Source organism: Eulemur rufifrons, chromosome 30 (genome assembly GCF_041146395.1).
Source record: "Eulemur rufifrons isolate Redbay chromosome 30, OSU_ERuf_1, whole genome shotgun sequence".
NCBI lineage: Eukaryota > Metazoa > Chordata > Mammalia > Primates > Lemuridae > Eulemur > Eulemur rufifrons.
Genome location: NC_091012.1, coordinates 129,604,832 through 129,632,825, shown reverse-complemented (window position 1 = coordinate 129,632,825; position 27,994 = coordinate 129,604,832). Strand labels below are relative to the sequence as shown.

The 27,994-nt window shown below is 45.9% G+C and overlaps 1 protein-coding gene across 1 annotated transcript; it reads right to left on the bottom strand.

The window, feature by feature from the left end:
• Positions 1–4,879: 4,879 nt before the first annotated feature.
• On the bottom strand, positions 4,880–26,805 carry RS1 (retinoschisin 1). The gene is made up of 6 exons (XM_069464042.1): positions 26,754–26,805; positions 17,611–17,636; positions 16,912–17,017; positions 9,293–9,434; positions 6,987–7,182; positions 4,880–5,032 (listed from the first exon to the last, which is right to left on the bottom strand). Exons 1-6 carry the CDS (start codon positions 26,803–26,805, stop codon positions 4,880–4,882), a joined length of 675 nt encoding a protein of 224 aa, XP_069320143.1.
• Between the last annotated feature and the right edge of the window lie 1,189 nt (positions 26,806–27,994).

Genomic DNA, 27,994 nt, shown 5'->3' with positions numbered 1-27,994 from the left:
TACCATTAAAAGTCATTGCATCTCCATGTATAGAAACTGACATGGAGTTTTAATGGTGGTCACAATCCGATATTGTTTTCTCTTTAGTAATTCAGGTTTATTCAAGTAACTCCAAAGTTCAAATATTCAAAAACAATTTCCAACACAGAGTATATAAAAAAGTTTGCCTGAAGGGACTCTAGGTGCAGAAATAAAGACAACTTAGTGAAGTGAAGGAGAAGGGTAACAGACTTAGGAAAGGCTGTCGATATTGATGGAATAAGTGTATTAATCGGAGCAGGTAATGATGAGCCCTCACAATGTAAAACATATTCTTTTCTGAAAGCTCATGACGGTTCATGCACTGCTTTCCATCCCATTTCCCAGCGGATGGTAATTGATTTGAGAACAGAACATTTCATTGAAACAAGTTACTGGAGGTTCAGAGACTCTGGGGAAGTGGTTAAAAGCCCAGGATCTAGAGTTAGATTGCCTGAGTGGAGTCCTGGCTCCATCCCCTATATCTCATGTGACTTAAGGCAAGGTACTGCTCTATGCCTCAGTTTCCTTATCTTTAAATGGAGCTAATCACAGTACCTACCTCATAGGATTGTTGTGAGGATTTAATGAGGTGATAACCTGCAAAGCACTTGATAGAGTCTTAACAAATATTAGCTATTATAGCATTATTGCTATTATTTGTGCCCCAGTTGGCAGCTCCAGGAAGTTGGGAAGGAATGTCACTGAATCTTGAATGCCAGTTATAGAGAGCTCATTGGGTGGCCACCAGAGCACTTTAGATGCATATATCCTGTTTGATTTTCATATCAGCTCTGTAAACTGGTTGGGGTTAAGAATAGCCCAGCTTGGAGCTACTCTTGGGATCACAGGGGAAGCAACAGCCTTTGTAAGCTGTTTGTCAGCGGGTCTCAGCAGTCAAGCTCCAAGTGAACAAAAAGATGGGCTTCTGTCAGCATCTGTTCAAAGGCTCATTTTATGGGTGCAAACTTTTGGGCTCTGAGAATGGATTCATAGCAGTACTTCTATTTTGAAATACCTTTGCTTTGTCCAAGTAACCTCCTCCCACACTGAGTACCAGAATCAGCTCAGATTTTTTCCTTAATACTGGCAATGCTTTAATGCTACTTCTTTGTTTATAACATTTCATTTAATTATTTAAAAATCTGCAAAATGTTGTGTACATTTTACCACAATGAAAATAAATCTCCAAGTGTAGACCACACTCTAGCATTTCTAAAAATAAAAGTAAACGTTAAAATAAGAGTGAGTTGTTGCTACATTATATATATTTCTTAATTGAAAGTTTCCGCCACAAAAGAAATGACACTGCAAACATAGTTCATGTGTTTCACTGCAAGGTTCTGTTAGGCTTCCAATTTCCCTCCTCAATACAATTTTTATTATACATTGTCACAAGCTAAAGTAAATAATTAATATGCTGTTGTAAGCAAATTTCCTACAGATAAATGTTTTATGGATCTCAGTTTATTAAATTCTGAGGTATTGAGAAATTTCCAATATGAAATCCCAGCTGGCTTCTTTGCAGAAATTGACAAGTTGGTCATAAAATTCATAAAGGAACCCAGAATAGCCAAATCAATCTTGAAGAAGAACAAAGTTGGAGGACTCACACATCACAATTTCAAAACTTACTATGAAACTACAGTAATGAAGACAGTGAGGTAATAGAATTGTGCATCCAGGAATAAATCCTCACATTATGGTCAGTTGATTTTGACAAGGGTGCCAAGACCATTCAATGGGGAAAGAATAATCTCTTCAACAAATGGTGGTGGGACAGCTGGATATCCCACGTGCAAAAGAATGAAGTTGGACCCCTATCTCACACCATATATAAAAATCAACTCAAAATGAATCAAAGATCTAAATGTAAAAGGTAGAACTATAAAACTCCTAGGAGAAAACAGGGGTAAATCTTCATGACCTTGGATTTGGCAGTGGTTTCTCAGATATGACACCAAAAGCACAAGCAACTAAAGAAAAAAAATAAATTGGACTTCATCAAAACTTTTTAAATTCTGTGCTTCAAAGGACTCCGATAGTTAAAAAAAAAACCCACAGGATGGGAGGAAATATGCAAATCACATCCAATAACAGAATTATTAATATAACTAGAATACACAAAGAACTCTTGCAACCCAATCAGTTGTAAGCTGGTTTTAAAATGGGCAAAGGATCTGAATAGACATTTCTCCAAAGAAGATGTACAAATGGCCAGTGAACACATGAAAAGATGTTCAACATCAGTAATCATTAGGGAAGTGCAAATCAAAACTACAATGAGATACCACTTCACACGTACTAGGATGGCTATAATCAAAGACAATAACAAGTGTTGGTGAGGATGTGGAGAAATTGGAACCCTCATACAATGCTGGTGGGAATGTAAAATGGTGCAGCCACTTGGGAAAGTAGTTCCTCAAAAGGTTAAACATAGAGTTATCATGTGACACAGCAATTCGACTCCTAGGTGTGTACCCAAGATAAATGAAAATATACATTCACACAAAAACTTATACACAAATGTTCATAGCAGCATTATTCATAATAGCCAAAAAGTGGAAACAACTCAGATGTCCAATAATGGATGAATGGATAAATAACAATGTGGTATATCCACACAATGGAATGATAGCAGTAAAAATGAAGATGGAAGTACTGATGTACTACAACATGGATGAACTTTAAAAACACTGCTAAGTGAAAGAAGCTAGTCACAAAATACTGCATATATATGATTTCATTTATAGGAAATGTACAGAATGGGCAAATCTATAGATACAGTAGATTAAGTGGTTGCCTAGGGGTGGGCGGGTGGGTTGGGTGCAGGGTTTCTCTTTGGGGTGATGAAAATGCTCTAAAATTGTGATAATAATTGCACAACTCTGAATACAACAAAATTCATTGAATTGTACACTTTAAATGGGTGAAAATTGTATGATATGAACTTTATCTCAATAAAGCTGTTACAAGACAAAATTTTCCAACATGAACAATTATTTGGAGAACCTTGATCCCCACTTCACACTGTTTCATTTTTTCCTTTCTTCCTCAACCACACTCTTCCTTGCCTCCTGTGTGTGCCGTGCCAGCTGTGGAAGTCCCTAACTCTGAGGCTATTGCCATTTTGTCTAACAGTCCGTGTTGTGATACAAGTTAATTCAACTTTCCAAATTAAGGGCTCCATTCAGGCATTCTGTCCAAAATAGATCTATCCACATGTCCTGAGAACAGGGATAGGTCCCTCCCCACACCCCAAAGTGATATATTTATATTTGAGAAGATTGGGCAGGGAAAAGCATTTTTCCAGGTTTAAGCTATATAGCATGGGTGTTAGAAAGATACTGGGCTGAATATAAAGTTATTCAGACCCTGAAAACACCAGGGAGGAGATTGGAGCTTTTAGGAGGCCACCCATTCACAGAGAAGGTGTCCAGGATCCTCTTGGTGTGAGTCTGTTCATTTGCCTCGGCATTTGAAAACAGAAAGTAACTCAGAGAAATGAGCTGCTAGCAAAGGCTACGCTGCGTCCAGGGCCAAGACAGTCTTTGGATGCCCCAGTGTCTTTAGAGTGCCCTCATCCTCTGACTCACCTCCTCGCAGCTCCTGCTTTCCATATACCTCTCTTGCCCCCGCCCCCATGGCAACAGCCTTTCCCAGGGAAGGGCCTGAAAACTCAGGCTGAGCTATAAATGACAAACGGGACTTAAACTGCCACCCTCCCCCCCCCCCAAACTCCCTGCTTAGCCTCCTCCGGGAAGGGAAGGGCAGGCCAGGTCCATTCCTTCTCAAAGAGGTCTCCAGCGTCAGGAGCAGATATGTTTGTGTGTTGGAGGGTGCAAGGCTTCCAGGGAAAAGCCATGTGGTCCTTTTATGGCGTGAGTCCTGACCACTTCCTGCAAAGCACGGAGTCAGCTAATGGGCCTCCTCCGAGTAGCCAGTGGTAGCTCCTGGGCCAGCTGTTCTCAAAATATGTTAAGTTTATTGAAAAGTGGTAGCCCTAGATAAAGGGAAATTCTGGTGTGTTCTGGTCATTTGGGCTTCCTACAGATAGGGAAACTTTGCTGCTTATACATGTAGCCTGTCCCGTGTGCTCACCCAAATGGTGACCACAGACTTGGGGGGTTTGCCTGAATGGGTTGCAGAAGGAGCTGTGTGTAATGAGCGCTCTGGACCCTCCCCAATCCCTGTGTTCACCGGGGTGAAAACTGCGAGGAGGGAGCCTCTCCTACCTTGGGCATTTGGGTGTTTGTTGTGTACAGGCTGTCAGGAGACCAGGACTATGGTGTGACATACCACATTCATCCCTGCCATCCAGTCACCCTTGAAACCTTCAGCTGCCTACATGGTGCTGGAGTCCTCTTTGGCCATGATTTAATGAAAACTTAACTAGGAGAAACTGCAAGCCTGCTCCCCTTCCACATTCAGAGCCAGGCTTTAGGAAACCGTGTGTTCCTGTCTTGAATGTGGTAAAGCAAAAGAATTTTCAAATTATCAGGGCTGCTTTGCGTTCTCCTGGGAGTGCACCTTTCACAGTGTCACTGAGACCAAAAAAAAAGACAGGAGCAGCAAATTACCACTGCTACTTAGGCTTTTGTAAGAAAATCATTTTTAGGGACATTTTCTTTGTTCTTTCTTTCTCTGGCCCTGAATGGGGAATAAGTTCATTTTTCTTTTTCTTTCATTGAAATCGGAAACTATTTCTTTTTTTAAAAAATGAAATATTCTCTACCCAGCTCTGCATTTAAAAGTGCTTTGTAAAATCCAGTCCTGTGCCTCCCAGTGGTATGTCAGGCGTCCCCCCACGGGCCCACTCTGTGCCCACCACCCACAGGCGGGCAACAAGCTGAGACAGGTGTCAGGCACACTTGCTGACACACTCCAGCAGCTCCATCCGGATGGCAATGCGGACGTGCCAGCCCAGTGGGATCAGGCGGATGAAGCGGGAGATGATCGGGGGTCGCAGCAGGTTCTGGACTGTGGAGGTTCGGTCGGAGTTTCCATAGAAGACCTAAAGAAAGAGAGGAAATTCTATCACCAGCACATCAGGGGAGAAAGAGGGAAGAACGATTCTTGTCTGGAGCTAGCCCCAGCTTTTAACATGGAAAATCTTCAAAAGTGGTTAAAGTGCAGAGAATTTGCAGGTGACCCCCAAAATCTGACCTTGAGTGATTGTCAAACACCCACACGCTCGGGGTATCTCTGGGTCACTTATGGGGACATCTGGAACTGCATCATCCAAAATGGTAGCCACTAGCCAATGTGTCTATTTAGATGAATTAAAATTACATTAAAATTCAGTTCTTCGGTCACATTAGCCATGTTTTAATAGCTATGTGTGACCAGTGGCCGCCATATTGCACAGCAAAGATAGGAACATTTCCATCATCACAGAAAGTTCTATTGGATGGCACTGATGGAAATGCTTCTTGACTCTTCTCACCAATTTTGTGTTTTTATCCTTTGCATTTTGACAAGAAGTTTAGAAAAAGCCCACATCACACTTACAAGAGGAATGTTCCCACGTTCCAAAGGTAGCCAAAGTGGGGCTCAAGTAAAAACTCAGGCCTGACTCTAAAGCTGTGAGCCAAAGCTTAAATGTGTGTCCCTACTTTAATACAAGTGACAAATGCCTTATAGACTTGGAAAAATTAAAAAAAAAAAAAAAAAAAAAGACATAAAAACTAGAGGGAAGATTCTGGAAAGGGAAAGGTGGTGCCGAAGTAGAGAGAAAAGGGGTTTCCTTTATGTTTTTAAGGATATAACATAAAAAGATGCCATGGATATTTGGCACTATTTCCAAAGAAATCATTCTTTGCACTCTTTCCAGAGCCATATTGCTCTGCCCAATGACACTGGAACGTTTCATTTCCTTCAAAGATTATCTCTTGGAAATATCTGGCGGCCACATTTGGACTCACCCATGCACAAAACAGAAAGGGCCTTGTCTGCCATGATCTTGCCTTTCTTCCCAGCAGCAGCATCACACACCGTCCCACGCCGCCCTCTCTAAGCTGTTTGTCCTTGAGCCTATTCAAGCGAGCGAGGGGCCAAGTGAAGAGGGGAGGACAGAACAGTCTCCACCAGATTGTTCAAGTGCCAGAGTGGAGTGCCTCTTTGCAAAGAACCGTCAAGGCCTTTAGAAACACAGGGCTTGAAAAACGTTCTAATATCTTTTGGAGAGGCCGACTAATAAGAAAAGAATTGGATGACCAAGTATCAAGATGATTTTTCCTATTGTGTTCAAACTCCTTGAAACCTCAGCCCATGAATGTCTTGCTGTACAAATTGTCAGACTGCAAAGCCTTCTGATTCTCAGCTACATATGTCTACTTAACCTGATTAAATATCGAAATTAGCCTGCAAATTTTCTTAATCTTAGGCAAAAGAACAGTTAACATTTCCAAACAGCTAGTGAGCCTTAAAATTCATTTCTATTCATTGCAAGAAGTGAGGCATCTATGGTGAAGAAGACTTCGATCCCAGTCCTCAGATAGGATACAGAGTTGCCCAAAGGTTCAAGTGCCTGTGTGTTTGCACTGAAGTCCTTTTTACCATTTACATAGTTCAGCAGCTAATTCACTAGGTTGTCAAAAGTTTCCCAGTAGTCGGTCTCAATAGTAAGGAGAAGCCATAAAGGATGATTATCTACCCACATCAGTAACAGACCGAGCCAGACCCATGAGGCAAAGAGACTTCAGTGATCCAGTGAGTTTGGAATAGTCCGAATGGCCAGTCTTGGGTATTCAAGCAACTATATGTTGATAATGAGAACTCAGACAGATATTTCTTTTGCACCGAAGAGTGGCACTTATCCACAAACTGCTGGGCACCGAGACTACAACAAGGCAAGGGAGCAGTGTGGATGACCCACTATGCGGCAGGGTCAGTGCTCTGAGCACAGGGACAGGAGGGGAGTACCAGAGGGTGTGAGCCAAAGGTGGTTTGGGGTAAGCCCAACTTACCCGATTGTTTCCGGTCTGGTCCTTATAGTAAATCCAGTTCAGGCGCTCATCCGTCCTGTACTGGACGCTGTACTTGGTCATCCACTCATCGATGTCACAGCGCCCCTGAGTAAGTATCCCCGAAATCACCTTGATCTCCTTCAGATCTATCTGTAACCACTGGGTGCTGTCCTGAAACTTGGAGAGCCAGGCGCACCTGCGGGAACACACCGAATCAGCGGGAGCCTTCCCCTGGGAATGCCGCGAGCCGCCGGCTCTGGCTTTGGGGGGTGCCAGCCAGCACCCCGAGACCCCCTTGCAAGCTTGGGCCATCTGAGCTGCAGTCGCGTAAGCACCCAGAGCCTTGTCTCTGAGAAACGTCCGGCTTGTTATACTTGCATCTCGTTCTCTCTCTGCCTGCACCTCCACCTCCCGAGAAGAATTGCCAGATTTAACCAATTTGTCAAAAAATGCCTTCAAGTGTAGCTGAAACCGCCTTTCGATGTGGTCGAACATGTCTCTTCGAAACCCGTGAGCACGTGGCTGTGCCACCTGCCCTTTGCGTGAGCTGCCCGGTGCTCCCCTCTCGGCATGTCACGCTCTCCGTCCTCCCTGCGACTCCCCCGGTGCTGCCACCCCTGCGTTCCCAGCACTGAACCGGCTGGATCTGGAAGGGCTTTGACAGGCGTGAAGCCAAGTAACTGTCAGAGCAACTAATTTGTTGGTTAGCTACATCGCTCGTAAATTTTGGCAACCTACAGTAGCTTCCCTTCTTCCTTTTTCCTGTTGGGGCCCGTTCATTAGCTTCTGGGGGCTTAGCCGTGGCTGCCTTTCCCTTTTCCAGACTCGCTCCGTGGGTGGCTCCTGGCTTTTTACTTCTACCCGAGACCTTTTCTAAATGTCAAATCGAGAGTCAGTTGCCGGCTCAGACAAGTTCCCCCGGATGTCTTACAGCATGTCAGCTTCAGGCTTCCTCTCCCTGAGCGCCACCACACCCTCCCGGCACCGTGCCGCCACCTGAAGCCATCCTGGGCCCTCCTCTCCACCGCCCCAGCACCCAGTCCCTCCATTGGCCCCCGTCTCCAAGCGTCTCTCAAGTCTTTCTAGTTCTTTCCATCCCCACGCGGCCACTCCAGCCCCTGTCCTCCTCCATTTTTGCCGCACTCCACGTCACCAGTCGCCCTGGAGTACTTTTGCCCCCACTAAACAGCCCACCGCCCGGGAACCAGAGAACTTCTGTGAAAACACAAATCGGCTTGTGATACTCCTCGACTTCAAACCTTTATCTGGCAGAGTCCACTAATCGCCTCCTAAAGTTGCCTTCCCATCTTCCTTCAGGGATAGGGCCTCTGACTTTCACCTGGGCAAATGGCCACCAGCCAAGATGACATTTCCCAGTCTCCCTTGCGGCTAGGTGGGCCCATCTGACCGAAGTCTGGTCAGTGGGACGTGGGCAGAAATGGCCCATACGATATGTTTGTATCCTTAAAGGCAAGGCGCGTGCGCTGTGCTCCCACTGACTAGGATGTAGGTGTGACAGTGGCAGCTAGAGCCATCTTGGGCCTCAAGAGGGAAGCTTCATGTTAAAGATGACAGAACAACAAGGCAGAAGGAGTCTGGGCCCCTGATACCATCAAGCTGCCATAACAACCCTAGAGTTCTTGGTGAAACTTTTAGGTGAGCGAGAAATACACTTCTACGTTGTTTAAGTCATCGTACTTTGCTGCGGGGCTCTTTGTCACAGCAGCACAAACCTGTATGCTACTACACACCCGGGGGCCTCCCATTATCCCTGAAACAAGGGCTAATGGGACCACAGTCACCAGGGTGACTTACAAGGTTCTGTACCATGTGACTTCTGCCTACCTGTCCGCCTTGTCTCACCTGTGCTCTAGCCTTGCGCCTTCCTTACATTCCCCGTCCACACCCTGGAGGTATTATCCCAACTCGGGCCTTTACACGTGCTGCACCCCAGGCCTCTTCCCCTCCCTCGCCTGCCCGACTTCAAGTCTCAGGTCAAACATCTTTTCCTTAGAAAGCCCTTCCTGCCTGTCAAATGGATGAGGTCTGACTTCATCTCCGCCCCCACTCATCTCGCTTGCTGAATATAACCAGTTGTGTGATGTGCTCAGAGTCCGTCTCCTCCTCTAAACGGGGCGCTTTCTGCAGGCACGGACCTCATCCGCCTGTATCCGTAGTCCTTGGCACGCGCAAGGCACTGTCAGTATTTGTTGGGTAAATAAGTGCATTCTGTGTCATTCATTTGTTAGACCCATTTTTTTCAAAGCACATGAAAAAGAAACCGCTGGGCCGCCTGTGTGGCTTACCCAAAGCCTTGACTGTTGAGCCGGGCCTTGTTTGCAGTCCACGAGGAATACCAGCCCACATACTGCTCTGGGTTGGAGCAGGTGATCTGGTCTGGCGTGACCTCCCCGGACTCGAAACCCAGGGGCTTGTGATATGGGCATTCTGGAAAAGGAAAAACAATGCACATTCGAATACTCATATCTCAACTCTCAACAAGCACGAGGTGACTGCAGTAATGAAACAAACCCATCTTGTTTGCGCCTTGCAGACAGAGAATGTTTTGCTTGTCAGCATGGTTCACAGTGGGTAGAGCTGGGCCTTCAACTGTTCACTACTCATGCGAGAAGAGAGGGAAGGGCCAAATAAAGGGATTGCCATAGAGACTGACAACATTCGGAAAAGAGGGAAGTGGTTCTATGGCAACCTCACAAGGGGGTGGGGTTTGAGAAATATTTCACCTCCTCCACCAACTTAGGGATCTAAACACCAAAAGGTGTGCAGCGGCGTATCATATTTAAATGTCATGTACATCTTCATTTCCCTCATTAGCCCAGGTTTAGCCATCCTGCATGATGACATCAAGGTCCCTAATTGTCCTTGGGCAGCAGATGATGCCAATTACAGGAACAAAACAATGCTGAGAGGCAAGAAGACAGACTGACTTCTCACTTGTAAATTGCAGTTTTCTCACCAGTCTAATGGCCAAAAAAAAAAAAAAAAAGGGGTGAAATCTGCCTGAGGGTCTGTTGAATGAGGAACAGCTGAAAGGGACTGCTTTTTCCAAATGGGAGTAGCCAAAGGTGGTTCTTACGTGTTAATCGTCTCCTGTTTCCTCTTGTCTGTCTTTTTCTCACATTGAAAACAGTGTTGGATTACCTGGTCAGAGACTCAGTATTCATTCTTCCCTTCCTTTCCACTAAAGAGCTCTAATTTTATTGGAGGCAGCAATGTGACCAGCTAAGACAAAAAATCTTTCCCAGCCTTTTTTGCAGTTAGAAGTGACCACATGATACACTTCCTGACCAGTGAGATATAAGAGGATGTTGCTGGGGATTTCTGGTCTGTCTGAAGGGGATTTTGCTTGCCCCTTTTTTCTTCCTGTTGCCTAGACTGAAGGAAGACCTAACGGCTGGTGCAACAGTAGCCACATTGCACCACGGGGATAAGGCCAACAGAACTGCAGAGACCTCAGCCCTGATAGCCTTAAGCAACCCCCAACCCCTAGTCTTTTTACCATGTGAGTTAAAACTCAACTCCTAATTCAACAAGCCACTATTTAGGGGGTCTCTTGTAACTAAACCCAGTTCCTAACTGAATTTCTGTAGAAAACAAATGATAAACTTACGTTAATACATTCTCCTAGTTTTCTGATTGTGAATAATAAACTCCAAATAAGGGAAATGACGTTATTTTCTCCGTGTGTAAATTTGAGTTCAGGTTGGAGAGCTGAACATATTTGCTGTAAAACCAGGGAAGTCTTTCTGGACAATTTTTCAAAAGTCAGTAAAGTTGAATGAATGAATGATGCAAAAGCTTGAACACCATCCTGAGGCTCTAAAACCTCTGTAGAGACAGTCATGCCCTGTCCCCAGAGGCTGAAAACAGGACAGCTTCAGACCTCTGGCCAGGGGGGTGTAACTTCCTTTCTGCCCTAATGCACCAAAGGAGGAGGCCCGACTCCCACCAGTACCTGCAGCCCAGTGGGGCTGAAGGCGAGGCACTGCATCTGCGGTTCACCAAGCACCCAAGACTTTGGGAGTCTGTTGCAATAACGTCAATTCCTGGGAGAGAGAGGAGGAGAGGAGTGCTTTGTGGCCCACTCAATCTTGCCTGGTGTGGCCGAATCATCAGGGGAGCCTGTTAAGAATGCAGTCTGCAGGAGTCCACCCCAGAGCTTCTGCATTTGTAACAAGCACACTTTCCAAGCGCACTTTGAAAACCTTGGCCTGCCAGGGAAGGCATTTTGTTGGTTGGCGGATTTGAGGGCCGAGGGCTCGGGGGCTCCTCCGCCCATCAACTCCCCTCCAGCCTGGAAGACAAGCCCGAGCCCCCGTGAAGGAGGCGCAGGGCCCATCATAGAAAGCAGGGCTGTGGGTGGGCCCTTGGCTGTCACTTAACCTCAGTTTTTTTAAGCTGTAAAATTCTAACTGTGCCTGTCTCTGAGGCCCCTCCACCTCGAGCATTTGATGCATTTGAGGACCGAACCTTCTTTTTTTTTTTTTTTGTTCAGGGCCACCAGCTCTGAGGGAGGTGGCAGAGGGGAAGGAAAAAATCGTCACCACCTCTCCCGATCACCTTATTCTTGGCATGTGGCTCTTTCTCTTTCTCTGCTTTGCCTGCACATCCCTTTTGCCATGTCTTCCCAACTAACCCATCTAATGGTTAAGAGTGGGCCGCAGGCGCCGAAGGGGGACCTGGCCAGTGGCAATGGCCTTGGAGGCCTATGAGGGCTCGTCCAGGCAGTGGAGAGTCTGTTGTTCCCTTTGTGATCTAAGACCTGTTTGTCCAGACTTGGGTGCTGTACTTATTCTCCAGGGGGGACGATGATCTCACTGTCCCTGTGGCTTCAGCTGGTGTCTGGGAGCCAACGCCTGACTCGCAGGCCCCAAGCCTCACCCCACCGCCCGCTGGATACTCTCCAGGTGAATATTTCCACCTGCCTGACCTAAAGGAGCCTTGTGTCCTGTATGTCCAAACCGAGCCCTTTATCGTCCAGCCTCCAAGCCTGCTCCCCGGCGCTCTGGCTCTCAGGCAGTGACGCCCCCAGCTCCCCATCTGCCTGCCCCTGACACCTGGTGGTTTGGCCCAGGGCACAAAGCAGAGACTCTAGACCAATGGGTCTTGGCCTGGGCTGCACCCTGGAGCCACCTGGGGAGCTGTAGATGCGCTGATGCTCGGGCCACACCCCCAGAGATTCTGATGTCATTGGGGAGCAGATCCTACTTCCCCTTGGCGCGAGTGTGGGCAAGCTGCCCTCTCTGGGTCTCAGTTTCCTCATCTGTCAAATGGGCACGATAGTAGTACCTGCCTTCATAGAATTGCCGTAAGCTTAAGTGAGATGATGTTTGGAGACTGTAGAGTTTGTAGATCACAGTGCCTGGCCAAAAAGCAGCAGGTAATGTTGGTGTGATGGGGTGAATTTAATTGACATCTTCTTGAGTTTTGCATGTTTTTCTGGCAAAGACTCAATAGGGAGGAAATCCAGCACCCTGTACCCTACTCTGTCCTGTCCCCGTCACCCCCCCCCCCCACACACACCCCTTCTCCAGAAAACAAGGCCAGCTCCATGTGTCTAATGGTGCGTGCTCTCCTTGCCCCAGGCAGGAATGGGTAGTGTGCGAGCCTGCGTGCACATGTGAGAGAGAGAGAGAGAGGTCTGAGAGAGGAGAATCTTGTTGGCAGCATGTCTCAGGCTCATGGACTTGGGAGATCTAGGCCTCAGTGGGAACTAAGGAACTAGCTGATTGTCCTGGAGGAGGAGGTGGCGGCCTCAGCTCAGGTAGCAGGTTCCCCTGGGGGCCGGACCATGGGCCTGGGAGCCTTGAGCTCTGAGCACCCCCGGGAAACTTGGGGAGGACCCTAGGACAGAGCTTGGCTCAGAGGAGCCACCAATGAGGTGTCCACCTTCCAGCGCAGCTTGTGGGCCCGGCAAGGAGCCTGCCACCCTGCCTGAGCCCAGGCCCTGCTCCCGGGCTGCCCTTGCCAGCTCACCGGAGCTTTGTGAAGTCCAAAGGGGAGAGAAAGGACCTTCAAAAATCCCATCTTTAGACTCCTCACGGGCCATAACAAGAGGGAACTCAAACTGGACTTAGTCTAGCACGGAAAATAGGAAATGTGATGTTTCTTCTGCTCTGTGCGCTGTGAAGTAAGCTGCCCTCCAGTTACACTCCCGGGACCCGCCCTGACTCCTCTTTCTCCTCTTCCTCCCTCTGAGGTCCTGGTTGAGGTCCCCTCCCCTCCTGCAGGCCAGGTTCCTGGCTGGCCTCCCGGGGCACAGCCTGTCGCCTGTCACTGAGCAGAGCGCCTGCTCGCCTGCTTGGGCTAGGCACTCTCTGGCTCACTCGTATGGACTGGAGGGATGAATGCAGGGATTAAGCAAACACTGTCACCCCACCTTGGGCGGCCACTGGGGACAAGCAGAGGAAATGTCAGAAACAGGCAGCAGTAACTCAGGGAGGAAGTAGAGGCCTGGAGAACTCCCTCTGGCCTAATCAGAGAGAAACTCTAAATCCAGCATAAACTAGGTAGAAAGCTATATAAATAATGTTGCCGAAGGAATTAAGGGATTCTCACCAGACACACAGAAAATATGACCTGCCTGGGTTTTCCACCCAATGTGACTTTGTCGTGGTAGCTATTAAAGCTGTTTCTACACTCATTTCACTCTTAAGGAAAAACCTGCATCTTTGGGGGCTCAAGTGGCTCCTTTGAGCCATGACTTGATCATTGGATGGATAAAGGTATATTTGCAGTATGCGGCTAATCCAAGCTACGCACACTCAACATTCTAGCCTTTATTCTGCCGTCAATACTTTCCGGATTTGTGGGCGTGGAGGCCAGACGTGCTTATAAAGAATGCCAACCCAAAGAAATGCAGAGTCCGGGGACATTCTGGACAAGAGATTCCAGGGAGACATGAATAGTATTATGCATATATTAGACTTGAATATATATGACAGTAGAATATAGAATAAAATATATAGAGTCATATTTATGGAAGAATAGATAAGTTCAAATATAATATAGACTATAAAATCTAGAATCAAAGTAAAGCATTAGTGAACCACTGGATTTCTTATGCTGTTGATACCTTCCCTACCCTATTTTCTGCTCTCAGAGTGCAGGGGTAATCTTGGCCCAAAGGTAGAAAAGACAGAGCTTTTAGTATTTGTAATAGCGCTAAGCTGAAGATTAGGAGGCCACAGTGAACCTAGCCTTCTGCTCTGGAGGGGGGCAGGGGGCGCTAACAGCCAGCACCTCCAAGTGACTCCCTGTCTTTCTGTGCCTTCTAGGGTCTTCTTCCCTCATAAGCCAGGCTCTGATGGAATCCCTGAATCTCGGGGTCGAGAGAGACCAAGCATCGTTCTTGACACACTGTGACAATCTGAGGTGCTGATGGGCAAGTGACTTCTGGAAGCCTGTGGCTGGTGCTGCTGTGGTGAATCAGCTCTTTCATGGAAGAATCAATTAACACCAGTGAATGAACATTTAACACCGAGGTTGTTTTTTTTTCCCTTCCTGAAAATATCTGCGTTGTTTCAAAAGACAAAAACAAAAAAACTAGCAGGGGGGAAGAGGACGCTTAAGCTAAAGGAATCTCTCATTTTAGAACTTCAAGTTCGTGGCAGTTGTGTAGGGGAGACAGCCTGGGGGACTGGGGTCAACTTCACCTCCCTGAAACACATGGTCCTTCTCGGTGTCACAGGTGATTGGGTCAATGAGGCCAATCTATATCAATAATCTCTTTTCAATTTTTTTCCTAGAACTTCTTTGGGATGGAATTCTGGTACGTCTGATGTCTCTAGTGAAAAGAACATTTGTTTCCACTAAATGGTAAATCTCTCCAAGGTGGAGACAATGCCTTCGTTTCTGTCTCTCTGTCAGTGCCTGGCACATACTGGGCACATGACGAAAGACCGGTGGAAGTGAATTATGAATGGGTTATTGAGGAGGGTGCTTCAGTCTTGGCTGAGCAGATCACAGCCGCATTTAATGGCTGCCTGAGCTCGTGTTTACTGCTCGGCTCATGCCTGGGACCCCACTGTTAATAGACTTCACAAACAACTTCCTACCCCTTTAGTAAACAGGAAAACCAAGGCAGTAGAAGCCATTGTACTCCAGCCCCCTACATGGCAATTTGCTATTTTAATGCAAATTTAATGAAATAATGAAGAGAGGCTCACACACAGACACAGGAACCTGTCTTCCCTGAGCTATTATTAGGCGATTATGTAAAGCCAATGAGACTGCATGGTGCCACCACAGCCCTGGAGAGGGGCGGCAGGGCCAGTTTCATGCAAAATAGCGCTGGAAAGGATCAAGCGAGGCAAATATTTGCTGGGACAGCCCAGGCCTCTGCAAGTTGGGTCTGCTCACTTCTTCCTCAGAGTGTGAGTTCTTAGGAGGCAGGAAGAAAAGGAAGTGACCTTTACTAGTTTGCTGGGTATAACACAAGCTGCTTTAATGCCTCATCTTATTTATTCCTTGTAACCACTCCTTAGAGCAGTGGTCAGCAAACTAGGGCCCTCGGGCCAAATCTGGCTCACTGCCTGTTTTGTAAATAAAGTTTTATTGGAACACAGCCATTTGTATGTAGCCAAATGCATATGTATGTATTTACATATTGTCTATGGCTGCTTTCAACTGTATACAAGAGCAGAATTGAGTACTTGGGACTGACCATTTGGTCCACAAAGCCACAAATATTTACTGTCTGCTCCTTTGGAAAGTTTGTGGCCCCTGTCTTAGAGGAAAGCATTTATTAGTCAAGGTAGGCTACCTTTGCTGCAGAACAAATTGTTCTGGAAACTTCAGAGGCTTCACATCACACAAGGCAGGTTTATTTTTCACCCAAGTGACTTGTCCATTGTGAGTGGGCAGGGGCTTCTGCTCCACATCATCACCCGGGGACCAGGCTGAAGGAGAAGCCACTATCTCAACAGGTGGCTTCAGGGCAGGGAAAGGGAGAACCAGAGAGTTGGTTGCCGGCCCTTAAACACCTCATTTTGAAAGTGGCCTGCTCACCTTGGCTGCACCTGCTCAGATGGCACCACCTGATTGCCCGGGGGCTGGAAAGCGTGGGGGAAGCACATGGCTCTCTGGCGAGCAGTAAGGATCTGGGCACGGTGTCATCACCTCCATCGCACAGAAAAAGAACAAAGTGGCAGTCCCAGAGTTCAGAAGTGATGCAGCCAGGATTCTAATTCCAGTCTTTCTGGCTCAAACTCCATGCTGCCTACCATGAATTTACTTTTAATCAGTTCCATTCATCAATTTCTTTTTTTTTCTTTCCTTTTTCTTTTCTTTTCTTTTTCTTTTCTTTTTTTTTTTTTTTTGAGACAGAGTCTCACTCTGTTGCCCAGGCTAGAGTGCCGTGGCGTCAGCCTAGCTCACAGCAACCTCAAACTCCTGGGCTCAAGCCATCCTCCTGCCTCAGCCTCCCGAGTAGCTGGGACTACAGGCATGCGCCACCACGCCCGGCTAATTTTTTCTATATATATTTTTAGTTGTTCAGCTAATTTCTTTCTATTTTTAGTAGAGACGGGGGTCTCGCTCTTGCTCAGGCTGGTCTCGAACTCCTGAGCTCAAATGATCCACCCACCTCGGCCTCCCAGAGTGCTAGGATTACAGGCATGAGCCACCGCGCCCGGCCCCATTCATCAATTTTATTGAACGTTAGGGGCCATCTTACCATCTCAGCCAGGCCAAGTGGAGATCCAGGAAACTGTTTCTGAACAGTGACCTCAGCGCGGTCTGTTGGCGCAGTGGCCAGTGTGAGATTTGAAGCTCAGAGGCCAACTGAAGAAAACCCAGAGTGTGGTATTCAGGGGTTAATTCAGCCAGGTTGGAAGAAGGAGGAGAAATAGGGTGTTCCCAAGGACTGTTCTGATGTGGCGCCCCAAGGAGAGGGGACACTCACCTGGTATGCAGTCCAAGGAGGTGGCGCTTGCAGACCACAGGGCGTTGGTTCCTCCTTGGCAATCGCACTTGCACGCCTTGTGGTACCAGGGTTCCTCACCCTCGTCCTGCGGGCAGCCAGAAGGGCAGGATGTCAGAAACGTCAGGCAGAGGCAACTGTGGTGCCGGCACCACTGGAAAGCTCAAAAACCATGCTCACTTCTTACGCATTATTTATGGCAGCTTTGCTACAAGCACAGATTTCAATTATTAATCCAGCCTTAACACACAGGTGCCACTCATCTTTCATTCTAAATGGGCAAATGTCTGCCACCATGAGTGCCCGGCTAATAATCTCACAGACACTCTCATGTAGAGGGCGATGTTCACCCCATTATAGTTAGCTTTAGGGGCTTGGGGAGCCCCAATCTAAGATTGGACACCTCGCATCCCCTGGAGGTTTCTATCTGGGGACCTGATTTTAAAAGGCACTGGACTCAAGCTTGCACCATCTGATTTAAGACCTGGTTAATTTTTATGCTTTCATCAAAACACCCATCTTGGAGCTTGCCCAGGTAAAACGTGCTATTGCCACCACCAGAAAGGAAAAAAAAAGACCTTAAAAAATAGATTTTTTTTTAAAAAAGTGATAGCCCTATACATTATTTTTGGCTAGGCAACTCTTCCAAAGCGCTACCCCAGCCTTCCCCCTACAACATACCTCAGTGGATGATAATCCCAGCGTGGCTGAGTGAAAGGACAAGAGAAGAAAAAGCACATTAATAAAAGAAAGAGAAATTCAACAAAGTCACTCATTACATGGAAAAGTCACATGAAAGGTAAAACTCCCTTCTGGAAGATGTCAAGCTAAGTAAACATCTACCAGGAAAAGCATCCACAGATGTTGAAAAACTAGGGACAGTAAAATGAAGCAGAAGAATAAGATAATGTTATTATTATTTTTGTTCATTATAGAGTTTTGGGAAATACATTAATGTAGCAAAGTAGGGGTGGGGCTGGCCTATATTTCTTACCATCAAAGGTAATGCTGTTAACATTTTAGTATAAATCTTTCCAGTCATTTTTCTTTGTTTTTTTAAACATATTTGAGAGCCCACTATCAAAACAATGTTGTATCCTGCTTTCTTTTTCCACTTAACATTAATGATGTGAGCCTTTAGTTTTGCTTATTAACTCTTCATGATCGCCATCATCCCCGTCACCCTGGTGCCTGCCCAGCGTGCTATTAAGGACTGGATTCCCGCCCAGGTCCCTCACTGGACCACATTTACATTATTTAGGGTTAGGACATTGTGTCGATACTCTTTTTTAGGTTTGTCTACATTGTACAGGAAATATCAAACCACAAAGTACAAATACTGTATAAATGATGTGGGAAAATCGAAAGTGTGCAAAATTGAACATAAAACTAACATCAGCTATCTTTTGAGAAGTATAAAGACAATGAAGACACAATTTAGCAGGAAAAGAGTTTATATATATTAGCATAAACTGATTGCTTAAAGCCGCACTGCCCAATACAGTAGCCATCAGTCCTATGTGGCCACTGGAATGTAAATTAAAATTAACAAAATTAAAAATTCCTCAGTCGGACCAGTCCCATTTCAAGTGCTTCGTAGGCACATGGGGTTGGTGGCTACTGTACTAGGTAACTCAGACACAGACATCTCCATCATCGCAGAAGCTTCTATTGGACAGCACTGGCTTAAAGCACTGATGGGGTGCGGGAAACGCTACCCCCAAATATAGGACCTGAATATTTTAGGCTGAAGGAAATTAAGAAAACCACAGAAGCAAGAAGGGCACTCTGACCTTGTCCCACCCCCTTTCTCCTGAGCCTGGCTGTAGAAACTAAAATGCCCCTCGCCCCTTCTTCTCTGAAGACCCTCACGGGACAGGTGTGCTGCCCTACACCTGGAGGGAAGGAATGTCACACAGGGCCACCAAGAAGAATCTGAACAGATTGTTATTCCCACTTGACCACTGTTAGATCATACCCTTTTGTCCTCCAGTCATATTTCCGCGTGACTGTCCGTAAAAATCCACAGATCTTCCCGTTTCTTTGAGTCTTCATTTCTGAAGGCTCTCGTGCCGTGTAAAACTTATTAAATAAATGTGTGTGCTTTTCTCTTGTCAATCTGTCTTTTATCATAGGGATCTCAGCCCTGAACCTTGCAATGAGTGAGGAAAAGATACTACTTTTTCTCCCCTTCGGCACCAAAACTCCATTTTCAACAAAACAAATAACCTTTATTTCTTTTCTGACTATAAAAGCAACACATACCCTACTGTAAAAATTTCAAACAAAACCTGAGTGTAGAAAATGGGAAATAAAAGTCACTCCTTTAACCATTCTGCTATTTAAAAAGTGAATCTGATGCCCACAAAAAGCTTTCAGATTGACGTAGAGAGGAAAGGAATGGTCTCATCTTTTTCATCACAAATACAAAAGCTATCATTTAAATAATACATTTTTACTCATTCAGCAACCACGTTTGCTGTCCACTGCGAGCCTGGCACTGTACTAAGGCCTGGGCTTTCCGAAATGGGAGCCTCACTCTCTGCCCACAAGGGGCTTGAAGACTGGGGAGCAGCCAGACCACCAGCAATGCACGCGGTGAGTACGCGGTGGATTATGCATAGGCCGCAATGGGAGTCAAGGGGGCATATCTCTTAGCCTGGGGAGATTCAGGGCCACCCTTCAACTGCAACCACCACACTGCTGTCTCTCCTAGGCCCTTGTTCCACCAGTTATGTACCCACTATGGGCCGAACTGACCCTCTCACATAACAATGAAGGTTAGGGAGTGCCATCTTGGTAGGAGGCCACCGTAGTCCCTGCTACAGTCTGGATGTTTGTGTCCCCCCAAAATGCATATGTTGAAACCTAATCACCGATGTGATAATATTAGGAAGTGGGGCCTTTGGGAGGTGAATAGGCTCTACCCTCATGAATGGGATTAGTGTGCTTATAAAAGAGATCCCAGAAAGCTAGCTCGCCCCTTCCACCATGTGAAGACACAGCAAGAAGGCACTGTCTATGAACCAGAAAGCAGGCCCTCACTGGACACTAAATCTGCTGACACCTTGACCATGAACTTCTCAGCCTACAGAACTGTGAGAAATAAGACTCTGTGGTTTATAATAAGCCACCCAGTTTATAGGATTTTATTATAGCTGCCTAAATGTACTAAGGCAGTACTATGGTGCCAAACCCCGTGCTGACAAAGGAACCTACCAGCAACTTCTTATTTTCAAATCCAATGGACTATTCCCAACACTGACCTTCCATCTTCACACTGCAGTGTTGGGTGCTATCAGTCCTCCCATCTTCCTTTAGCTTCCACCACTCTGGATAAACCTCCCAATCTCCTTTGAGAGCTCTGCTTCCTCTCCCTACCCCATACGTGGTGCTAAATCCAAGGTTCAGACTCTTGCATTGAATGGCCTACTGGGTATCTCCCTGTAGATGTCTCCTGCTGTCTAAAACTGGACTCAAGGCCATGGGGCAGCCTGAAGTCTCACATGTTGCTGATGGGGGTGTAAGGTGGTCTAGCCTCTTTGGAAAACTGTTTGTCAATTTATACTAAGGCTGAACATATATGTGCCCCGTGACCCAGAGATTCCATTTCTAAGTAGTTACCCACCAGAAATACACACATATATTCGTAAAAAATAAAACCAAAAACATGTACTAGATTATTCAAAGCAGCAGTATTTGTAATACCCCCAAACCGGAAACACTCACACGTCCATCAAGCGTAGAGTGGCTATACCGCGGTACGCTCACACAATGGAACACGATAGCACAATGAAAATGCACAATCTGTAACTACCCGCCACAGCGTGGCTGCATCTCACAAACAACGTTGAGTGAAAAGTCAGATGCTGAAGTGGATACACCACGTGAATCCATTTAAAAATGTACAAAAACAGGCAAAAGTAATCCATGCCACCAGACATGAGGATGCTGGCTACGCTTGGGGCTGGGGTGGTAGGGAGGAATCCCTGGGAGGGTGTCTGGGGCATTGGTCACGTTCTGCTGCCTGATCCGGATGCTGGTCACGTGGGCATGGTTGGTGGTGAAAATTCACTGAGCTCTATGCTTATCTGTGCTCTTCTGTACGTGTGTTATACTTCGATACTCATCTCCTTCCTCAGACTTTCTCCTTTCTCTATTTCTTACCTGCTAAATGGCTCCGCCATCCACCTACCACCCCATCCAGAGACCCCGGGCTCACCCTAGCTTTCTCGTGTGCCTAAACCCCATATCCAGTGGCCTGCGGGCCATCTCTCCTCTCCACCCGCTGGCACTGCCTGCTTCCCGGCCCCACTCCACTCCCCCGAGCCTCTCCCTGCTAAAGAGAGCCCGATTGTGTCACTTGCCTGCTCAAAATCCTTTGGTGGGTTCCCATTGCCAGGGTCCAAGTTCCACCTCTGACATTTATTAGTATCTCTCCATTTCCTCATCCCTAAGGTGACTATAATAATAATATGTCCTCCAAGGGCTTGTGTAGTCTATCTCTTGCCCACTTCTCCAGATGTATCTTTTGCACCTTGCGCTGCTTGCCATGCCTCGAGTGTGCCAGACTGTCTCATGCCTCTGTCCATAGAGCTTCCCTGCCACAAATGCTGCCCCCCTCCCCCGACCTCTCTGCCTGCATATCCCTTTCCCTATAAAGAGGACTTTTCCTGTCCCCCAGTTCACCACTTGCTCTTGCCTTTTCGGGTCACCTTTTTCTTGTCCACAGCTTTAAGCACCTGTACAATTATAGAAATTGATACAAAAGGTAGTTGATCTTGCCTGGCCCCAAAGCATGCATGAATTTCATTCATTCAGCTAGTATTTATTGAGCATCTACTATATTCCAGTTCCAGCTTTAGGTTTTAGGTGCTGGGGATAGAGCAGTAAACAAAACAGGAAAAACACCTGCCCTCATAGCATTTATAGGCGTGTGTGTGGTGTGTGTGTGTAGGGCAGGAGAACAAATTAATGAGCCAATGAACAAATAAAATATATAGTATATAAAATGACGATGTCTGCTATAGGCAAAACAAAGCAAGGAGGTGGGGGGAGAGGAACCAGTAGGCTTAGGGAAACCCTCACTGACAGGGTGATGTTGGAGCAAAGACTTGAAGGAGATAAGATAATTGTGGGCAAAGGGAAAGTTCTAGATACTTCCAGGCAGAGGGAATAATAGCAAGTACAAAGCCCCTGAGGTGGGCATTTGCTTGGCATGTTCTAGAAAGAGCAAGGAGACCTTGGGGCTAGAGCCAGAGAATAAAGAGTTTTAGGAGATGAGGAGATTGGAGGGTTTGGGAAAGCAGTTCCTGCAGGGCCGTGAGGACCTTGGCATTTACCCCACGTGAGACTTTGGAGGGACTTGAGGAGAGGAGGGACACGACTGACCATGGTGTCACAGGCTCCGTCTGATGCTGTGTCGTAGACTAGACTGGCCAGGGCAGGGGTGGCAACAGAGTCTAGTTCAGAGGTGAGTGCAGTCCTCCAGGGCAGAGATGATGGTGCCTTGGCCCAGGGTGGTGGCAGTGGAGATGATGAGAAGTGGCTGTATTTGGAAAGTAGTGCTAACAGGATCTGCTGACAGACTACACGTGCAGTGTAAAAGACAGAGAAGTCCGAGGCCCGTGCAACTGGGAGGACAGGGCTGTTGTTTACTGAGGGGGAGAAGGAATTGGGGGAAGATGGGGTAGAAGATGTTCTGTTTGGGACATAGTGAGCTTGAGAAGCCCAGGGGACACCCAAGTGAGTGGGCAGCTGGATGGATGCTCCTGGAGCTCAGGGGGAAGCCCAGAGAGGCTGGGTGGTGCCCTGTGCCCTTCGGAGTTAACTTCTACATGAGCTCATAGCCTCGGTCCTGTAGCTGTTCATCAAGAAATACAAAGGAAATGGGCAATTAGTGTCCAGTATTAAGTATTGGCTTGGGGTTGCTAACCCCACCCTCACCCCGCAGAGAAGCTGGGGCTGGCTGAGAGGCCGTTTCTGAAAGGCCCTGTCAGTTGGGCCAACATCATTTATGCCAAGACCCTCTTTTTGGGGGACCAAAGGCAGGGGGTGTTGGTCACTGCCGGTGTGGGTTTAATAACAAAATCAACTTGGCTCAAAGGCCGCGTCTGCCACTGAAGAGGGTCTGTTCTATTCAGCTGCAGCTGAGCAAACCCAGAGTTTAAAGGAGGCTCAGCGACTTGGCCTTTTGGGGACTTTTGCGTTACTGCGGGGCCATGGGTGGGCCCTGAGCAGTTTCCACATTCTGCGGGAGCAAAGCAGAAAAGGCAAGGTGGCGATTGATTCAGGGATCCAGCCCCTGTCGATGTGTGGAGAGGAAGAGGCGGAAGAGGAAGGCCCGGCTTCAGAGCCAATACCTGTGCGCCAGCTGGGGCTGATGTCTTGCATTTTGTTTCCTCTCAGGCTCCCCTCCCCAGAAAGCATTTGTCTCTAGGCAGCCTGGGATTCTGAGGTGCCAGATCTTTATGGAAATGAGCAGAGAAAGAAGGAACAACAAGCATTTTACAGGAAAAGCTGTCACCAAGGGAGAAGCAACGTGGCTGCTGTAGCCCCCGCACTCCCCCCAAATGATTTAATCACCAAAAAAACTGGAGAACAAAAGCAAAAGTATTTGTGACTACAACATATTATCATACTGGAAAATCACATTGTTGGAATGAGAAAAAGAAAAAACATCAGTCTTTAGAGGAAAAATAGTGCAAGATTTCCATTGTGTGCTTGCATATTTTTCTCCCTTCTCAGACTGGTTTTGTGATTCCTTCACCGGTTATGTGAGATGTCTGCCACTCACCAGTCTAGACATCTCACCAATCTTAGATTCATGCAATATGGGCTCGTTCTGCCTTTTGAACCAAAAGGCCACCCCGCTGGGGACACCTTTGTCACCACCGCAAGAAAATTCAAGGCATGCCTATTTCTTGAAATGTACCTTGCAAGCGCAAGAGGAAAAGCGTACATTAGGTATACAGAGAAAAAGACTGTTTTAGTCTCTTTGATCGGATATCACTAAACACACAGCGTTCCTTTCCACGGAAAGAGATGAAACAGAGGAGAAAAGCATAAAATTATGAATGATAAAAACCGTATCCAGCTTCAATCTGCTTGAGAAACACGTTTAAGACACAAAAGGAACCCAGCAGGCTGCAATAATGTCCCTCTTGTGAAGAAGAAAGAAGGAAATTGCTTCTGGTGTGAAAGTGTTACTATTTTAAGTGACAGGCACATTCATGGGTAAATCTGTTATCCGCACATGCTTCCACACAGATGAACCTCAAACACATATGCTAAGCGAAAGACAAAAGACCATATGTTGTATGATTGCATTTAAATGAAATGTCCAGAATTGGCAAATCTATAGAGACAGGGAGTAGATTTATGGTTGCCAGAGGCTGAGAGAGTGGGGAGTGAGTGCTTAATGTTTGGGGTGATGAAAATGCTCTAAAAATACATTGTGTGCTCCACAAATCTGTAAATATACTACAAACTATTGAATTATACACTTTAAATGGGTGAATTTAATGGTATGTAAATTACACCTCAATAAAGCTGCTTTTACAGAAAAAAATCCGCAATCCCTGATGGTTGATGCACCTGCAAAGGGGGCACATTCACCTGTAAGATAAGGCTGGATGACTTTTTTTGTTTGTTTTTATAGAATAAAAATGATTAAATAATAGACTAATACATTTTAATAAGATGGGTATTTTTAAAATCATTGTTGGCATTGAATCCAAAATGTGCAGTGGAAGATAAATAGTAGCCTGGCTCAGTTAGAAGACCTAGGGAGAGCTTTGCCATGATGATGTGTGCTCTCCCAAATGAACCTTCACCCAACACGTAAGTGAAGTCAATCCATTTACCTTATTTCACCGTAATGAGGAGCCACTGCCACCGAAGAACAGAAACAGTGAAGAGTGAATTAGAGAACCTTTGTCTTCAGGTTCCCAGTTGTGCAATGGAATGCATCTTTCCCACGCATGTTGGCCATATGTCATCCATCTTAGCCAGTGCAGAAATCGCGTCCTGTATTTTCTCCTCTGTCTCCTGGAGCACCCCTCTGGCTCACGGTAAAGCACACAGTAGGTCACCAAGCCACACTGGCCATTTTTGGCTGGCTGGTTTCCTTCCAAGCAGTGCAAGGGCGGAGGGCCTGGGTTAGGTGGGTAGGAGTACTTCAGCTCCCCAAGGCTTCCCACGCGACTACATTCCGTGCCACCTGAACAGATGATACTCTCTGCTCTTCGTGAACATTTCTGGAGCTCCCCAGCCATGCAGAAAGATTGGTAAGCTATAGCACAGGAAAGAGTGCTGTCCTCCGTGCCTCCTGACAGCCTGCCTTTTATTACTGATATCCACTAAATGGGCAGGTCTTATTTAAAACTGCTTTTTTTAATAGGACTTCTCATTTGGGGGTCACAGAGCAAGGTTGTTAGACTCAGCACTTTGAAAGCAACAAGGATCTGCCCTGAGTGTCCAGTTCTTACACAATGTTTGCCCCGTAGCAGATACTCAGGGATGAGCTCTTGAATGAATGGACAAAGGAATGAATGAATGAATCTCCATGCCAATCACAAAGAAATCTGAGGGGGAACACTGTGGATATCTGAGATCCAGGGGTATTTGGATCTAAGCCTGGGAAGATTCTGCTTAGATTTTCTCGCCTAGGAAAGAGCGAGGAGTATAAAGGAAAAACAACAAAACACCAAAAGCATCTTAAAGTATGAAGAGTTACTGGGACAAGTTGCCGACTATTACAAGGGGCGGGGGGGGGGGGGAATAACAATGGACAATTAGTCTAAATGATCCCTACTTAGAAATTTATCTTGGGGTTTGCAAAATGACCTTGGGATTATATTTTCGCAAGTCTTTCCAAATACTTTACCAATAAAATATAGCGAGACGGTAGAAAGGAGAATGATTGAAACCAAAGATTCTAACTCTACTTGTGAGTTTCGTTGTCTACCAGTCGTCCACCTCCCCGCCCTCCTCATTTACTGCCTGTAACACAAGTGCTCAATGACCACACAGAAGACATTAAACCAATTTCCAATGTCTGAATGAACCAGAGGAGAAATTCTGAGTTGATGACTTAAGGATTGAGAGAGCCATGAAAGAATGTTATTTCAAAGATTGAGAGAAAATTGAAAAGTTGAATTGGATGACATATTAGAGATTTGTCGTTAATTTTTCCTCATTTAATCATATCACTTCTGTAGGGCCATATTTAGACATTTTTAAATGATTGAGTGTATTGTGTCTTGGGGGCTTCCTGACTCTCAGTTGGATTATGTTTTTTATTAGATTCCAGTGGTACTCGGCATGTTACATTAATCCATATTTAAACTAGGGTGACCTCATGTCCTGATTTGCCCTGGAGAGTCCTGATTTATACCTGTTGTCCCAGCAGAATTATTAATAGCATCCCCCTCCACCCCCAACAGTATCTGGGTTTGGAAGATTAAATTCTACAATCACTCTAACTTTGACTCCTAAAAATTTTCAAGAATATGCCATATTTTCTCATTAATTATTGCAATTTATAGCTATTTTATACAATTTCTGAGAGCCTTCTTTCTTTCTGTTGGATTTTAAGCATCCTTTGAACTTTAGAAGGCTCCTCACAAAACTGGAAAGCCAGTGGCAGGACAAAGAGGACCACATCTGCAGAAAGAAAACTGTTGTTCATTAATAACACAGGTTAATTAATTAATACATGTTGCTATTAATATCATTATTCAGGTTAAGTTCCTATTTATCAACTATATCATTCATTATGTTATTAAGTATGTAATGAATGCCAATGGTTGAATAGCACATACCTTCATAGCCAAAGAGAAGTAGTAACAAGAAGCCTTCTATCTTGCGTGGCATTTTCCCCTCGTCCTTGGCCACGGCCCTACCTTACTGAAGTGGAGAGCTCGCCCAGGAACAGGGGATTAACTTGAGCACTGGCCGCATTAAGCATCTTATTCCATTTAGTTCTTATGTCTTCAGCTGAGCCCCATCAGGTTAACCCACACAGCTACCTGCCGCAACAAGGAAGCCTCACAGAAGATACTAGCATCAACTGAGGATGGTTTAGCAAGAAAGATATTGATTTCATTTAAATGTAACCAGGGAAGCAATGAAGGGAAATAGGAACTAGAATCAGAAGACTCAGGTCTTAATCCTTTCTCTGCCATCATCTTCTAGGGGGTGACATTGAGCAATTTCCTGCCAAACAAGCACTAACATTCTCCAGTTATATGAAAATGCCATGTATTCCCTTCTTAGAAAGCAACTTGGCATCATGTTCATATCTAGTCATTCAGGAAAATACTAAATGTTGGAGGTGGGGGGCGCCGGGCAGTTACACACAAAGATGTGCATTGCTGTGTTGCTTATAATGGCCCAAAATTGGAAACAATATAAATGGGCGAGATTAGAGGGCTGGTTAAGTAAATTAGGAGAGGCAGTGCAGCCCAGTAAAGCTAAGAGCATAGATTCCCAAACTAGGCTGGGTGCAAATCCCAGCTACCACTTGTTACATTGTGACCTCAGGGCAAGTGATCAACCTCTCTGTGCCTCAATTTTCTCATCTGCAATATGATGATAATGCCTGCTTCACAGAGTTATTTTGAGGCTTAAATAGGGTGATATATACAAAATATTTAAAATAGTGCTTGACAAAATTAGTTATTAATTTCACATATGAATTAAGAATAAAGTTGATGGGAGGAAAAGAGGAGTTGTTGAATAGGTATAGAGTTTCAATTTTGCAAGATGGAAAAGTTCTGTTTCTACTTCACAGTACTGAACTGTACACTTAAAAATGGTTAAGGTGGTTAAAAGCAATGAAGTTAATGAAGTGATTGTAAAAGTCATGTGTTATACTCTTGAGTTAGAAAAAGATGCAAATTTATACACTGCAAAAGATGCAAAACTGAGTTTTTTGCCCCCATCCCCCACCCACACCCTCAGCCTCCAGGACTCCAAAGGCCAACATTAAAGAAAACAAGAAACCCTCCCAAACGAAAGTGTGATGAAATAGTAAAGAGAAACAAAAAGGAACTGGAGAAAC

Coding starts and splice junctions, on each gene's coding strand:
- RS1 (XM_069464042.1), bottom strand. CDS start 26,805: ATGCCACGCAAGATAGAAGGCTTCTTGTTACTACTTCTCTTTGGCTAT. Junction 17,637..26,753: donor ACTTCTCTTTGGCTATGAAG/GTATGTGCTATT, acceptor CCTTTCACTCAG/CCACGCTGGGATTATCATCC. Junction 17,018..17,610: donor TGGGATTATCATCCACTGAG/GTATGTTGTAGG, acceptor GGCTGCCCGCAG/GACGAGGGTGAGGAACCCTG.